The sequence below is a fragment of the Nuphar pumila genome, chromosome 3 (genome assembly GCF_984573655.1).
Source record: "Nuphar pumila chromosome 3, dmNupPumi1.hap1.1, whole genome shotgun sequence".
In the NCBI taxonomy this organism is placed as follows: domain Eukaryota; kingdom Viridiplantae; phylum Streptophyta; class Magnoliopsida; order Nymphaeales; family Nymphaeaceae; genus Nuphar; species Nuphar pumila.
Genome location: NC_143251.1, coordinates 114475995 through 114491341, shown reverse-complemented (window position 1 = coordinate 114491341; position 15347 = coordinate 114475995). Strand labels below are relative to the sequence as shown.

Sequence of the window (15347 nt, the reverse complement as noted above, 5' to 3'; positions counted from 1 at the left end):
CTGACCTGAATCAATTTTAATTCAGGTTTACCATGCGTGAGATATACAGATGCTTAGCTAATCATGCTGATCGAGAGAGAAACTTAACAGATATCCAGAATTAAATCTTCAGATGTTAAGACTTTTGCTCTTCGTTGGAACATACTGTAATGCTTTTCACAGGATTTCCATCGATGTGCAGTGAGATGGGGAAACCTACTAACAAAGCAACACCCTGATCACATTCTTCATTTCATAGAAAGCAAAATAGTCCAAGAGAGCTTTATTTCAGTTACCATCAAAGGCACAGAGATAACTAGTTTGCAGATTCATCATTATATCAAACAAATACGGCAAAACAGAGTCTGCCATTCATGAATGAACTGGAAAATAGACAAAGTTGATGGCCCTGCAAACAATAAAGGAACATGTTAAACACTTAATATGCAAGTACGAGAGACTTTCTTAAAGTCAACTGAAAATCCCTGACTGGTTTTAGTTGCTAATGAATTTTCCTAAGGTTTCTTTTGAGAACTCCAAGTCAAACTCTAGCATTGTGCACATCAACAAGCTTGTTTTAAACATGATCCAGTGCAAATTTCTCCAATTAATCCATTCACTGGCAATGGGCTGTTGATCAAGCCTAGCTTGTTTTGGGCTAATTTGATGTAATTGGGCTTTCTACCAGGGCAACATTGAGATTGAAAAGCTTTTAGGTATTTATGCCTGGTTATCACTAGTAGTGAATTATGTCGTGCATGCCATTTTCAGGGTGATTTGATGCAATTAGGAAATTCTTATTTTGAGAAGAGCCTAGTTAGGGTGCTTATTGATCATGCATAAATTCTGTGTTTTAGATACATACTTTTATACATGATTTATCGAAAAAATGAATTAAGAACCCATTCTTGTAAACGTTTTTCGAGAAACTGCTTTAAAATCGAAAATGAGAAAAAAATGCCAATTTCAACCTTCCCAGTGTGTTTTATAGTATTTTAATTAGTTTACGAGCTTTTGATTCATATTTTAATTAGTTTAGGATTGAGTATTTCTAAAAATCAGTTTTTAGCAAGGTAGTTTTTAGAATTTTTGGAAATTAAATAGGAGTTTTTAGAAATTTTTGTTTTAACCTAGATTTTTTTAGTATAAATAGTATTTTTTCAAGACAGAGAGGGCATCCTCCCTTGAAAAAATGCAGGCTCTTTCCTCTCCCTCTCCTCTTTGTTCTTCCCTCTTGAATTTCGTTCAATCACCGGTTCTCCCTTACTTCTTCCCTTCTTCAATCTTTATTTCGTCGTTCTTCTGATCTATGCTATCGCCGGTGCCTCTTACCCTGTTGTCGGAGTGCGCGTCCAACCACGAGAGCGACCGCTTCTTCTTCTCAACCCCTCCATCGAAAGTGACCGTAAGGTTTGCTTCTTCTCCCCCACATCTTTATTTGATCCGTAGGTAGTTTAGATTTATTTTTAGTTCATTGCATACGTAAGAATATATTTTAGCATTGCATATCATCTAGATTAGTGAGTTTTGATTTGCGTTTTCTGCACAGTAGATTAGAATACGTTGTGTCGTAAAGTAGTTTATTTAATTTTTATTTTGTTTTTTTTTTAAATGCAGCATCGTTTATTCCTTTGGGCTTGCAAACAAACCTGCGTGAATTACACATTTACGCAGGCCGGTTATTGATCAGCCATATGTTTTTAAAAATATTTCTCTTGTCCCTGGAACGTCACCAGCAGATCTTGTGCCTCACGTACGCAAATCAATGTTTCTAGATCACGCAGCAGTTGTGTGTGTCTAGATCTCATGATTGTTGAACAAGCTTCGATCTGATCAACGTGACTTGTTAATCACGATTTTTTTTAAATCTGTTCAGCGTACAATTTTTTTTTTTAGATCCAATTGTAGCATGAACTAGATCATACAATAGTCGGTTGTGCGCTTCCAGCCTTCAGCGTGATTGACGCTGGTCGACTCTCAGGCCTGCATAGTGTAAAAGTTTTCTACGTTATTTAGTCAGCATACTTAATTTTTTTTAGTGTTAATCAGTTAGGTTGCTTTGATTCAACATCTTTCATAGTTAGATTGTTTTTAGTTTCAGAATTAGTTAGTTTAATTTCACGTTTTTCGTAATTACATAATTAAGTCGATATTTCAGCAATCGTTAATTAGAGTTGTTTTAATTTTTTCAGTCAATTGGTTTAGATCAGATCTTTATTGTTTTAAGTTAGAAATTAGTTTGATTTAACATTTTCTTGAATTCAGATAGTTAGGTTTGTTTTGATTTGCCTTGTAGCTAATTAGTTAGGATCTTTATTTGTTACATTGTAGTTAGTTAGACCATGTTGAGTAGTTACTTTAGATTTAGTTGATTTTTGTTTTTTTTCGGGACTAACTTTCGTGTTTAGAAAATCGTGTTTTGCGTTTTCTTTTCTTTTGTTTCGTTTTTGTCCTTTTGTGTTTTGCAGGAAAGCGTTTACAGGTGAAAAAGCCCTTCAAATGGACCCTCGAGCCTTTAAAAGAGCCCTGTCCCTAAAAAGTTCCCAGGCGGCCCCTCAAAAGAGTCCTCAATGAATGCAAGACATGTAAATAGGAGTAAAATACCAGTAGCTCTTGGATTCATCTGAAGAATTGCATTGCAAGGGACTAGACCACAAGCAACAAGAAGACCCTCTATTTTTCTTTTCTTTTAGTTTTAGGGTTATTTAATTTAAGTTGGTTTGTAATAAGGCCTGTTTATTATTTTTGAACCCTCTGCAAAGGGGTAACTCATTTTAATTAGTTAGTTATTTTTATTTTAAGGCAATAAAGACTGCATTTCTGTGGAATACAAAGTTGTTCATCCCGTTCCCTGAGTTTGACCCGGATCTCACCCTAGTGTGAGCCAATTTTTATTATTTGGTATCCGGCTTTCACAAAACGTTTTATCAAAAATACATATTTAAAATCTATTTTATAAAAATTACACCACTTATTTTTTTTGGGTGTCTTTTTGGAAGAAATAAAAGTAGGGGGTTTGTTATAGATACAAAATGGAAAAAGGGGTGCAAAGAATATAACATTTAGGCAAAATTTACAACCAAAATTCTTATCCATTGCATACCTTGCCACAAAAAACTTTACCCCTTCAGTTATGCATACTGATTGATTATTTCTTTATCCATAATGTTTTTTTGTTAGAGAATTCCATATGTTTTCCTCGTAGCTGCACCAGATCATTTGTCAAACTATGTTTTCTACATCAACCATCAAATCTTACAGTTGAAGCCACACCATTTAGTCAGCTTTTAAGCTGGCCATTCTGACTTCTTATAAGCTTGTATTCACCACCAGCCAAGCATAAGCTAATTCATGAGTAGAAGTTAGCATTTTTCTCATACTGAAGCCCAATATATAAAAATATGTGTACATAACTTATTTTTTATTTTTTATATTCTTAACTGACAAGTGTTATCTAAGATCCACCCTTGGGTAGGCACATCCTAGATTAAAATGAAGATTGACTCATATGGACGTGGCTACAGACAAAAATGCACGAATGTGTGGATGTATGTTTTCTAGACTGCATCCTCTTGGGGAGTCTGAACCACTAGTATTCTAGATGATGTAGTTCATGATCCAATAAGAATATGTATGTCTTCTAAGTGTAGTCTAAGTAATCCATCATGCCACATTATCTAGAATGACATGATGAAAGAAGGTTTGAACTTTGAAGATCTGATCTTGCACCCCATTGGAGAAACACATTGGAGGGGGCCTTGAACTCATCACGCCCAGAATTTTATTTTGCTGATTTAGCTCAGAAAGGCTGGCCTTTGGAGTGGGGGCATGGCACTCTCGAACAAAAAGTGGTAAGAGAAGTTCATGCTTGAATCTAGTAACACTTAAAGTGGAAAGATGATTAAGAGAACCAATAAAAAAAGTTGCAAGATAACAATGGAAGGAATTTATAATGCAGGTAAATGCCTTGGAGGTTCTTCACATCTGTAAGACCATGAATAAAGACTTTAGTATAGTCATGAATTCTGCTGATGAATTGGAGAGGCAAAGGAATTAGCTTGTCATTGTGAGACCATGAACAGATAAAGGTGCTAGAATAAAGGGTGCAATCCAACACTTCATCCCAAGGTTTTCCGTATCGTACGATACGATACAATATGATACGTATCATTACTATGGGGTGTTACAATACGATACGAACCCGTATCTCTATATGGGTGTGTATTGTATGATACAAACCGTATCTCGATACACTATGATACGGGGCGTATCTTAAGATACGCTATAAATATAGTTTAAATGCACTTATTTCAAAAAAAATAATCGAAAACATATAAGGTCCCTTGTGGCTAGTTCATATTCATCCCTAAAGAACTTAAGAGTGATTTACAAAGATTTTTTCCAAAAAAAAAAGATGATGTTGATGATATTTAATGATTGATGTTATCCAATTCATTTTTGTTTGAAATTTAAAAAAAATTTATGTAAAGCATTAAAAAAACAATGTGCTTTTTTTGTTTATGTAAACACACATTATTATGAATCTTGTAACTTATTAGCTTAGATTCATTATTTAATATGCATATTATTTCATAGTTTGCATTTTTCATGTGAGATTACCATTTATACCATATTATCTTGATTATTTAAGGTTCAATGTCTTATGCATGCCATTCATACCAAGACATAAATGCTTCATATGTGATTTTATGGTTGTATTTTGTGAGATTCATCATTGTTTAATGTGTTATGATTTTTTAGAAATTATCTATTTTTTTCTGATTTTTCTTGATTTTTTTGGATTTTTTGAATTTTTTTTATTAAAAATTTATGATATGTTTACTATACGATACGGTGTAACTATGGGCTCAACCGATGTGGGTTACGAAATGATACATACAACCTTGGCTTCATGTGTTATGATTTTTTTAGAATTTTTGCTATTTTTTCTAGATTTTTTGGAAATTTTTTAATTAGAAATTTACAATATGTTTATGATATGACATGATACGATATGATACGGTGTAACTATGGGCCCGACTGATACGGGTTACGATACAATACATACAACCTTGCTTCATCCATAGATTCATGATGTGATTGCCTACTTGGATCTCATGCCTTAAGGAGAGATTAAGCTTTACCCAAACTTTATAAAGACTATAGAGGACTGATCTTGTCTACGGAGCAGATCGCTGGCTATATTGGTTCTTAATGTAATATTTATGAATAAATATCCTGAGCAAGAGGTGCCCTAAATTAGTAGAAGCCATCTTCTGCATATTTAGAGCTTTATTAAGCGATGAGTTAGTTGAACTCTAAATTTCAATCTGTTTTGGGGATTGTGCATCTTACCCTTGAATATCAAGTTATCAACCATTATCCTAATAGTCAAGAGTAGCTTATAGTCTTCTTGAGATAAGAGAGCACTTAGGAGAGAGTGGTGTGAATGACAGGTATAAAATCTGGAGTTCTTATCTTTGAGGTGTTTTCTAATGGGTTGGGTCTGAGCAACTAGGTCAATTGAAATTCTAGGGTATGGACGGGTGATATTGAATCCTAGATGGTGATAGAGGGATCATTAATTTCTTCACGTCTGATGGAGGGATGAAGCAAGCTGAAGTGAAATTCTTAATTTGAACTTTGGTCTTACTCACAGCTATAATTAGATCATGTATATCTGTACGTGCATAAAGGAAGCAGGTTAGACAGTTACTTTTGACTTTCCTCTCAAAGTTTATTCATCCATTCAAATGCCTGTTGAGCTACTAGTCTTGTTTGTTCCGGTTGCTTGTTTTTCGCCTGAACCGGCTGGCCAGGCATTTCTTCCAACATTAAATTCAACTGATATATTTTAGTTAATAATTAGCAGTTGGCAAGACACGACTTATACTTTTTCTATTCTCTGCACATTTAACATGAAATATGGAGTGTTACCATATAAGAAGAATAAAAATGGTAAAGGTTTCTTATAGATGGGAAAATCTATTTGTGGAATCTTTAGCAATATCATATCTGTGTCCACATTTAAGATTTTGAATATGGTCAGCAAATTTTTTATCTAACTTGAGAAGGGTGAGAAAGCATATTGCTTCTTGACATGGCATCAAGAAGCTGGCCTATGAGTTGGTTGGATCTCTGAGAATAGGCCATTAAGAAACTAAATGGAGCTATGTTCAAAACTTAACAAAGATATGGTACTGCACTTTGGGGCCCAGATCCAATTAAAGTTGTCCCCTTCACCCATTGCCAAATTGCCTGGTTGATTTCGGAGTTAGGAACATGTTTTAGTTGTTTGGCTAATCATTACAGGGCCTGAGTTGGATTGTACTTGGTGATTGTTGTGCAGTTAGAAAGTACTTTTTTATTTCGTTGTTATTCTTGTGGTTAACTTTTGATACTGCTACTTGTCTTTGGCATGACAAAGTTGAGTTTAAAAGAATCATGGAGAAGTAGCAATTAGTCATCTCTATTTGTTATTGCTTATGTGAACATGTTCTCTCCTTAGTAGTGTCTAAAGGGCAGATCTTGAAAGTGTAGAACTTGATAAAGGGCTTGCCAACTGGTTGTCTTTTGTAACAAGTCATGGTTAAGAGAACCCATATGATGTCAACAGATAACACTTCCAATCACCATACAAGACTTCGACTCAATAATAGCTCCCATCTAAAACAAATTGTAGAAGGGAAAGTAACAAATTGCTAATTAAATTAATCATTCCAATGACACAAGTCCATCACATTGAATTAGAATCGGTTCTCTAGCATTCAGCAACTAACGACCTAGAGCAAATTTTCCTACAAATTCTCCAAGATCCTACCACGGAGATTCCACTCGAATCAAATGAATTCCAAGCAGCTGCGGGAAACAGTTATTGCCGTCCAACAAACCATGTTAGATAAATTTTCTATTAAAAATAAAAAAGTATATAATTGATCAAAACTAGAATAATAACACCCTTTCTCCCAAAAGCACCCGATTCCCAAAAAGAGTCCAAATCACCAAAAAATCCATTCCGAACCTTAATTCATCAATGGCAGCAGCACATTCAACAAAACTTCAACAAGAAACACGAATGAGAAGGGGGAAACAAAAGCAGACCGGCAGGAAGATGGACAGGAAGAAAGAAACCGCGAAATCGACTCGGATCTATCCGAATCTACGCACCGGCATTCAAGCGCGGGAAGATCAATGGCCTCCGTGCTCCTTGGCGTGCTGCTGGTGCTCGAGGTGGCGGCGCTCCTCCGGGAGGGCGACGAGGTAGGAAAAGGCCAGGCCGCCGAAGCAGACGTGGTAGAGCGGGTCGATGGAGCTGGTCACGATGTACTTCTGGTGGTAGCTATCGAGCCAGTTCTGGAAGGAGCCCTTGAGGAAGCCTACCGAAAGCTTCGGCTTCAGGTGGGCCGGCACGTCCTTCACCTTCATCCCCTTCATCTCGTTGAACAATCCCCTCATCGCCATCGCTCCCTTCCCTTTCCCCGCAGAACAATCTAGGCCTTCCCACCTCTCACCCTCTGCGCTCTTCCTCTTTCTTTCCCCTCTTCTTCTTCCTCGCTTTCTCGCTCTCGCTCTAAGAATTAGGGCTCGGAATGGTACGAGAAGGGAGTGGAAAGGGAATTCCAGGGGCATTTATATAGGGCAAAAACTCCAAGGAAAAAAATTTGGGTACGAGAAGTTTTGATATGATAATTTTCTAAATGAAATATTTTTACTTGTTTGTATAGCATGAGAAAAATAAAAGAGAAAATGTTAAAAAAATGAAGGAAAGAAAAGAAGGAAAATGGATGAGGATGGTGATTCTATTTCCCTCATCTTCTCTTTTGTGTCCAACATTCTATTTCCTAAACTTTGTGGAAAATAAGACACGAGAACATACGCTTTTCTAAATATTTAATTAATAAAAATATATTTTTAATATTATCATATATAACAATAATATTAAAAGAACAAGAACAGTATTTCTGCTTTTCAAAACCACAACCAATCTTACCCTGGGATGGATGATAAAAATGGGTTGACCTTCCTTCTATTATGAAAAGAAAGAACACCTCTTAAACACTTTGGCTGGGATGGGCCTTAGACAGTTTGACAGTCAGCAATGCTGTAAAAAGGGTTGAGGCTTACTAAGGCGGTTCACCAAAAACTCACACTAGGCGTGAAGAGTAAGTTTTAATTTTTTTAACTTAAAAAAATATTAAAAAATATTTAAAAATACAAATAAATAAAAAAATACTTCACTGATGAAGCAACAAGCAATAAAAAATAAAAAAATCTCAAATAAATACTAAAAAATATGAAACTAACATGTAAAAGTAGTCGAGAAACTGATTATATAATTGAGAAACTAATTATATAACTTAGGAACAAATTATATAGCTCTCACAAAAACTACACAACATAACATGATTAACATTAAAATATAATATCCTAATATGCATGTATATATGTTTTTCACACAAATATACATATATTTATATAATTAATTAAATATATAACATATATAATTGAGAAACTAATTATATAACTTAGAAACAGATTATATAGCTATGAAAAGAACTACACAACTGGTTGATCTTTTTGCAATGGTATTTTTAAAACACAATTTTCAATAAAAGCTTTAGAAAATCGTCAGGCAAAAATATAAAACTGACTTTTCACTTTCATGGCGAGTATGGGTCGAATCCTCAGGGAACATGATAATATTCTAATTAAATCTAAAAAATTCAATTTATTAATATCACAAATGTCTACACTAAATTAAACAACTACAATTAAGGTATAAAATAAAAACTAATCAAAACAAATCATAACTAAGATGCTCAAGTCTTCTTCAGATCACAGGGGTATTTTTGTTATTTCACCAATTCAAGCTTTCTCGTGCTTGACAAAATTACCCTTTAACCTATAGCTGTTTGTCAACCTAAAACAAATAAAATAACAAGTCAGTAAAAAAAACTATGATAATTAATTCAAAAATTATACTAAAACTGATTCTAAAATTACTACTAAAACTAAATTGCAATTAAAATAAAAATAAACAAAATTATCAATGCTAATTAAGCTAACTAATTTACATTAAATCTAACTAAGCTAATTACTGAAATTACACTAACTACTATGCAAAAAAATATGAAAAAATAACAGAAACTAACTAAATTAGGGAAATGCTTGTTTTGCCATCGTTTTAGTGCAAAGTTGAATTTTGACAGGCTTTCGAAAATAGACAGTTTGGAGGGGTAAACGAAATCCAAAATTGATGAAATTTATTTTGTTCTATTCCTGACACATGCAGGAATCTGTCAGATTTTATAGAACTAAAAAATTCATCCAAAAGCTTCGGATATAAGTGTTTCAAAACCGAAAAAAATCTGGAAATTGCCTATCCTGAAATTAGAAATCTCGAAAAACCTGTTTTTGAAAAATGTTTTAAAACCTGACCAAATCAACTCCAATTGATCTGATTTTTGGTCTGCTAGCAGTCAACACACAGATGAATAAAATAGAATTGATTTTTCAGAAAAACTTAGAAAAAATGCATATAAAATAATAACTGCAATTTGTTGTAATTTCCGATTTTAAAATTCAATTCACTATTCACTTGCAAGCATTCAAACAATGCAATGTCAAATGTGGACTTATGCAAAATAGACCTACTTCTAAACTAAATAACAGCAAACAACATCTAATTATGCTGAAGAAATTAAATCTATAATTAGAACCTAATTTAACTTAAAGAAACATGAGTTAATTCTAAAATAATCAAGTAGGTAAATTCTAATTAAGCTATTATTGCAAGCTAATCCTAAGGTACCTAACTTAAATTACAATGCTAACTTAACTGAAATTATAAAACTAATTGAACTTAAAATTAAAAATTGATGTAAAACTAACTAAGGTTAATCTAGCCAATTAGGGCACAAGGGGGCGGGTTTGACTTGACTTGAAATTAGAGGCTCACGTCCCCTAGGTGGGACCTACTTAAAGGCTAACTAAAACACAAAATGCAACGAAATATACTTAACTAAGATGCAATGCTACTATTAAAAGACATGCACTAAGCTAAATACCTAATTCAATATTTCCTAACTTAGAAGATATGCCATTAACTATATTAATCTAAATAATTGATTGAAAGAAGGTATTAAAGCTAAATGGCGAATTTTGGAATCAAGTGAGCCCCATATCTCTTACCTTAACCAAGGTCCTTGACTTTTCAAAGTAAAAAATGTCAGCCCCAAGTGGGCCCACACATTTTTGACTTTATAAAAAAAATTGATATTCTTTCTAAATAAATTTAAGAAGGCTTTAGGAATAAATTTGAAATTCAAGTCTATTGCCTAAATTAAAAAGAGGAGAAGATCCTCTTGGCTGGACTTAGGGATGAGACCAAAGACTTGCCTCAATTTGATTTCGCGTTTTTTTAGAAAACCCACGAAATTGCTAAAATCGCCAACACTATGAATTTCCAAAACTATCATTCATTTGAAATTCGAATTATTAAACTTAAACTAATCTAAACTAATTACCCCTATACTAACCTAGTTAATGACTAACTAAATGCATGGACTAATTGGGAATGCAATAAAAAAATCATGAAACGCTATTATTGCTAAAATCACAAAGTTAAATTAGCTAACTAAATTTTATAACCTACCAAAATTGACATACATTGAATCTAGACTAAAAACAATACATTCCTAAACCAAATGGACTTCCTAAGAATACAAGGATTTTGCTGGGCTGACAATGGTTGTCGTCCTCTTGGGGAAGACGACAGCCCCTAAAACACAAATCACGATTTTACAATAACATAACAAAAACGACTTAATTAAACAAAATTATAGTGATTAAACTAGATGTTAATTACCTAATCTACTTACTAGACTCAATATTAGGGGGTTTAAAACATACTTTTATCCTACTGTCACCAACTAAAAAAAATCAAAATTCAAAAATAAAAATCAGCAAAATCGGCAAAATCGGCTAGACTATATCTAGCCGATTTGGCCAATTTACTAAAACACACAAAAACAAGATAAAAACACTGTGATCTAGACTAAATTTTAGGCTTATAATTTTGTAAAAATGTGGTCAATAGGTGTGACAATGACTGAAAAAATAGAGAAATAAAAAGTAAAAATTGGGAAAAAATGACTCACAAATGGTGGACTCTATCTAACTAGAAAAAATGAGAAGAAGAAGACTAACCTCTAGGGCGATCCGACGATTGAGGGGAGAGGAAGAGCGGTTGATGGAGATGGTTTGCACACCCATCACATCCTTCAATGTGCTGCAGTCCCTCTTTGCATTGTTGCACCTACTTGGAAGCCGAATTAAGAAGGGGTTCGAAGAAAAAAAGAAGAAGGTTGTATGGAGAGAGGCACGACCAACCCACATTGGCATAGACGACATACCACTGAGGCAAGCTCCTTGTAGTCTGCGGCATCTGTAAAAGAGAAAACACAACACCTCAAAGAATACAAAAATAAAGCTTGAAATTAAAAAGAAGAAGAGAAGACACACGCATGAAGGGAGGGGCATGCGAGAGAGAAAAGAGTTGGGCATATTTTCCAAAGCTCAAAAGATGCCAACCCTAAAAAAATTACACTATTTATATTCTAAATTATCACCTAATTCTAGAAACTACCTAAAGATTAAAGTTAATTCTAATTTAATGCTAAATTATATGCTATTTACAATTAGGTATCAAAATGCCTTAGAAAAAGGTGGTTTTCAAAAAATATTTATTGAAAATACTTTAGATCACATGGGTTTGAGATATTTAAGGTTTGAGTTCAGTCCAAGATCCAAATTTGAGCGCTTGGGTCGGATCTGGATCCGTTCTACCTCAAAATTCAATCCAAAACCCTAAAAATATATTATTTTTCTTGTTTTAACTCTGATTCGAGTGAAATTTGAACCGTGATACCTAATTACATCAATACATGAATTCTAAACCTTAAAAACACATAAAATGCATAAATTTTATATAGAAATGATGTATATTTCATGTATCATCAACAACATAACAGAATTGACAAAAAAGTATACAACATAATAGAAAAAACATAACTACACATCATAACAAGATTAACATGATTGAAAAAAACTACACAACATAACATGATTGGCAACATAACTAAAAATAGAAAAAAGAAAGAAAAAAGAAGAAGAAAAAGAAAAAGAGTGATGAGCGAGAACTTAGAGGAGGAAGAGAAAACATAACATGAAAAAAAGAATTTAAACACTTTGGCGGGGATGGGCCCTAGACAGTTTGACCGTCAGCAATGTTGTGAAAAGGGTTGAGGCCTACTAAGGTGTTTCACAAAATACATAGATCACATCTGTGCGGTTAGAATTTAAAAATAAAATGAAAAAAGCCTCAAAAGCCCATTTAACACGCAATTTAACACCAAATTGGTTGAGCTAGGACCCATTACTCTCTCTCTCTTGAATTCGTTGGGCATTTCTGAATTCGTTGGGCAAACAATTCAATATGCAGATGATACTATAATATTTGGTCATGCGAATGTTAATCAAATGTTTATGTTGTGCTTCATTATTAAAGTATTCGCTACAATTTCAAGCCTTCGCCTGAACGAGAGTAAGTGCGCTCTGGTCTTACTCAATGCTGACCCTCTCCTCCAATCGGCTGCTACAAGGATCTTCAACTGCCCGATATCTGACCTTTCTGTTAATTTCTTGGGTCTATCGTTGCACTCACTGCAGCCGTCGAGAACTTCGTCTTCAATGTCTATTATAAAGCGGGTGCAAGGGAGATTACAGTCTTGGAAGGCCCGATATTTATCTTTTGTGGGACGATTGACGCTAATTTGCCATGTTTTGGCAAGATTACCAGATTTCCATATGAGCATGTCTATTATACTGACGACAGTAGAACGAATGATTAACCGTTTGCTTTCGCACTTTCTTTGGTCTGGGAATGCGTCTCACAAAAAGTTTCCGCTTGTTTCTTGGCAGCAGATCGTTCTCCCAAGGCAGCGAGGCGGCTTGGAGATTCTGGCTCTGAGAAAGAGGAGCATTGTTTTAGTTTTGAAGTGGGCTTAGGTCGCTTCCACATCTCCATCTCCTTGGGCTACATTTGTTAGGCAAAAATATGGTAGTCTACCTGACTCCTTTCTTTCGACGCCCAGTTCAGTGTGCCATTCGTCCCTCTGGTTGGAGTGACGGAAGACACTTCCCTTATTCAGTAACAGGGATCTTAGGCCTGGCCATGGCCGCCCGTGGCTTCATTGGGCCATGGCGAACGAATATAGGTTCTCTATTAAGCAAGTTTACAATTCCTTGTTGTCATCCGGGATGGTCTGGTTTTCCACTGATTGTATATGGGGTAAGGGGTCCGCTCTGAGGGCAAAAGCTTTGGCGTGACTAGTGGTTCTGGATCGTGTTCAAACCCAGATTAATGTCAGGAAACGGGGGCTTCAATTTCCCCGCATGTGTGTTCTTTGCGAGAAGGCAGTAGAGGACACGACTCACCTATTTTGGTTTTGCCCGGTAGTTCTAGACCTATTTTTTCAAACTTGGGGGTGCACCGTCTGTTCAAACTCGTTCAAGTTCTGTTATTCGGGACCTCATGCTTGGTCCCATGATTTTACGAAACAAAAAAAAATGGAGAATACTGTGGTGGGTATGGTTGTTTTCAGCATGGTGGGTGATCTGGACTGAAAGAAACAATATTTTTTTTCAGGGGCATCAAATTCAATTTTAGAAGGCTACGTCAGCGGGTTATGTCTGATGTGTATCTGGCTCTTAAATTACATAGTAGAGACGGGGGGTTGGATCTACATGGTGGTTGTCTTACTCTTATGTTTCTCTCTCATCCAATATATTGTTGGATGTATTTTGATAATGTTGAATGATGAATGCTCTCTCTCTCTCTCTCTCTCTCTCTCTCTCTCTCTCTCTATATATATATATATATATATATATATATATATATATATATATGGACTAAGAGAGCAATCGCTAGGAGAGCAAGTAGCGTGCAATTCCACTGGCCGTTGGATCCTATTGACAAGCGCAAGGCTTTCTTAATGGCGATGATAATACACGTTTTTTTCATCTGAATGCATCAAATAAATACAGTAAGAACCAGATACTCTCGATCGAGATCGATGGATGTCAGTTTGGTCCGCACAATTGCCTGCCAGCTATTACTTCTTATTTCTCCAGGTTGTATTCGGCCGACTTAGGCGTCGGGGGTGTCATCGGCAATATGGGCTATAAGCGGTTGACGGCAAACCAATCAGTTTCTTTGCAGGTTAGATTCACTGAAGTGGAGATTTCGAATGCTATTAGCGAATTATCGGGATGGAAGGCACCAGGCCTTGATGGTTTTCACATCGACTTCTTTAAAGCATTTTGGTCAAGTGTTAAAACTGACCTGCTCCACTTGTTCGATGAATTCTATCATAATGCGAGGTTGCCTAAACCATATCATGTGGCAGTCATCTCTTTGATTTCTAAGAGGCAAGGGGCGTCAGACATATCCAACTTCAGGCCGATTTCGGTGATGGGTGCTCTGTATCGCATTATATCTAAGGTGTTGGCTAATCGATTGCGCGCTGTCATTGATCAACTTGTTTCTCTGAACCAGGGTGCGTTTATTCCAGGTCGAAGTTTGCAAGGATCTTTTATTTATGCAACTGAGCTTCTTCACTCTTTACAGTCGACTGGATCACCGCACTTCATGCTAAAATTGGATTTTCACAAGGCTTATGACAGTCTGACATGGGATTTTCTGATTGAATCTCTAACAAATATGGGGTTTGGCAGCCGGTTTATAGCATGGGTTAAGGAGTTGGTCACAAAATCCGTATCATCAGTTTGCATCAATGGAATGAGAGGGGAAGAATTCAAGTTGGCTAGAGGTGTACGACAGGGTTGTCCTCTAGCACCTATCCTTTTTAATATCGCGGTAAATGGAGATTATTGTGACGGGTTTGGTTGCTTTCAGCATGGTGAGTCATATGGACCGAAAGAAACGACATTCGATTTCGGAAGGCTTCGACAACGGGTCATGTCTGATGTGTATCTGGCTCTTAAGTTACATAGGGGGAGGGGCTGATCGACTTGTACTCTAATCTATGCACAATCATCATCTAGATTGTGGTTGTTTTGCTCTTAAGTTTCTCTTTTGTCTCTCCCATCCAATATTCTGTTGGATGTATTTTGATAATGTTGAATGGTGAATGTTCTCTCTCTTTGTCTTCGTGCTTCCTTTCCCTCTCCCCTTCCCTATTTTCACGGCTCCGTCCCACACGCTGCCGCTTACCAGCAAGGCCTCGAGGCCTCGCTGTCTATCTCGTCGAGCACCACGCCACCGTCGGAGGTCACTCTCTCTCAGA

The 15347-nt window shown here is 35.7% G+C and overlaps 1 protein-coding gene across 1 annotated transcript; it reads right to left on the bottom strand.

Moving 5' to 3' along the window:
* Window positions 1-202: 202 nt before the first annotated feature.
* LOC149843370 (uncharacterized) lies at window positions 203-7565 on the bottom strand. Its single transcript, XM_089999748.1, has 2 exons — window positions 7147-7565; window positions 203-388 (listed from the first exon to the last, which is right to left on the bottom strand). Exon 1 carries the CDS (start codon window positions 7438-7440, stop codon window positions 7168-7170), a length of 273 nt encoding a protein of 90 aa, XP_089855874.1. The 5' UTR covers window positions 7441-7565; the 3' UTR covers window positions 203-388; window positions 7147-7167.
* Window positions 7566-15347: the final 7782 nt, after the last annotated feature.

What these genes read in the sequence shown, in the direction of transcription:
- LOC149843370 (XM_089999748.1), bottom strand. Translation starts at nt 7,440, where the DNA reads ATGGCGATGAGGGGATTGTTCAACGAGATGAAGGGGATGAAGGTGAAG.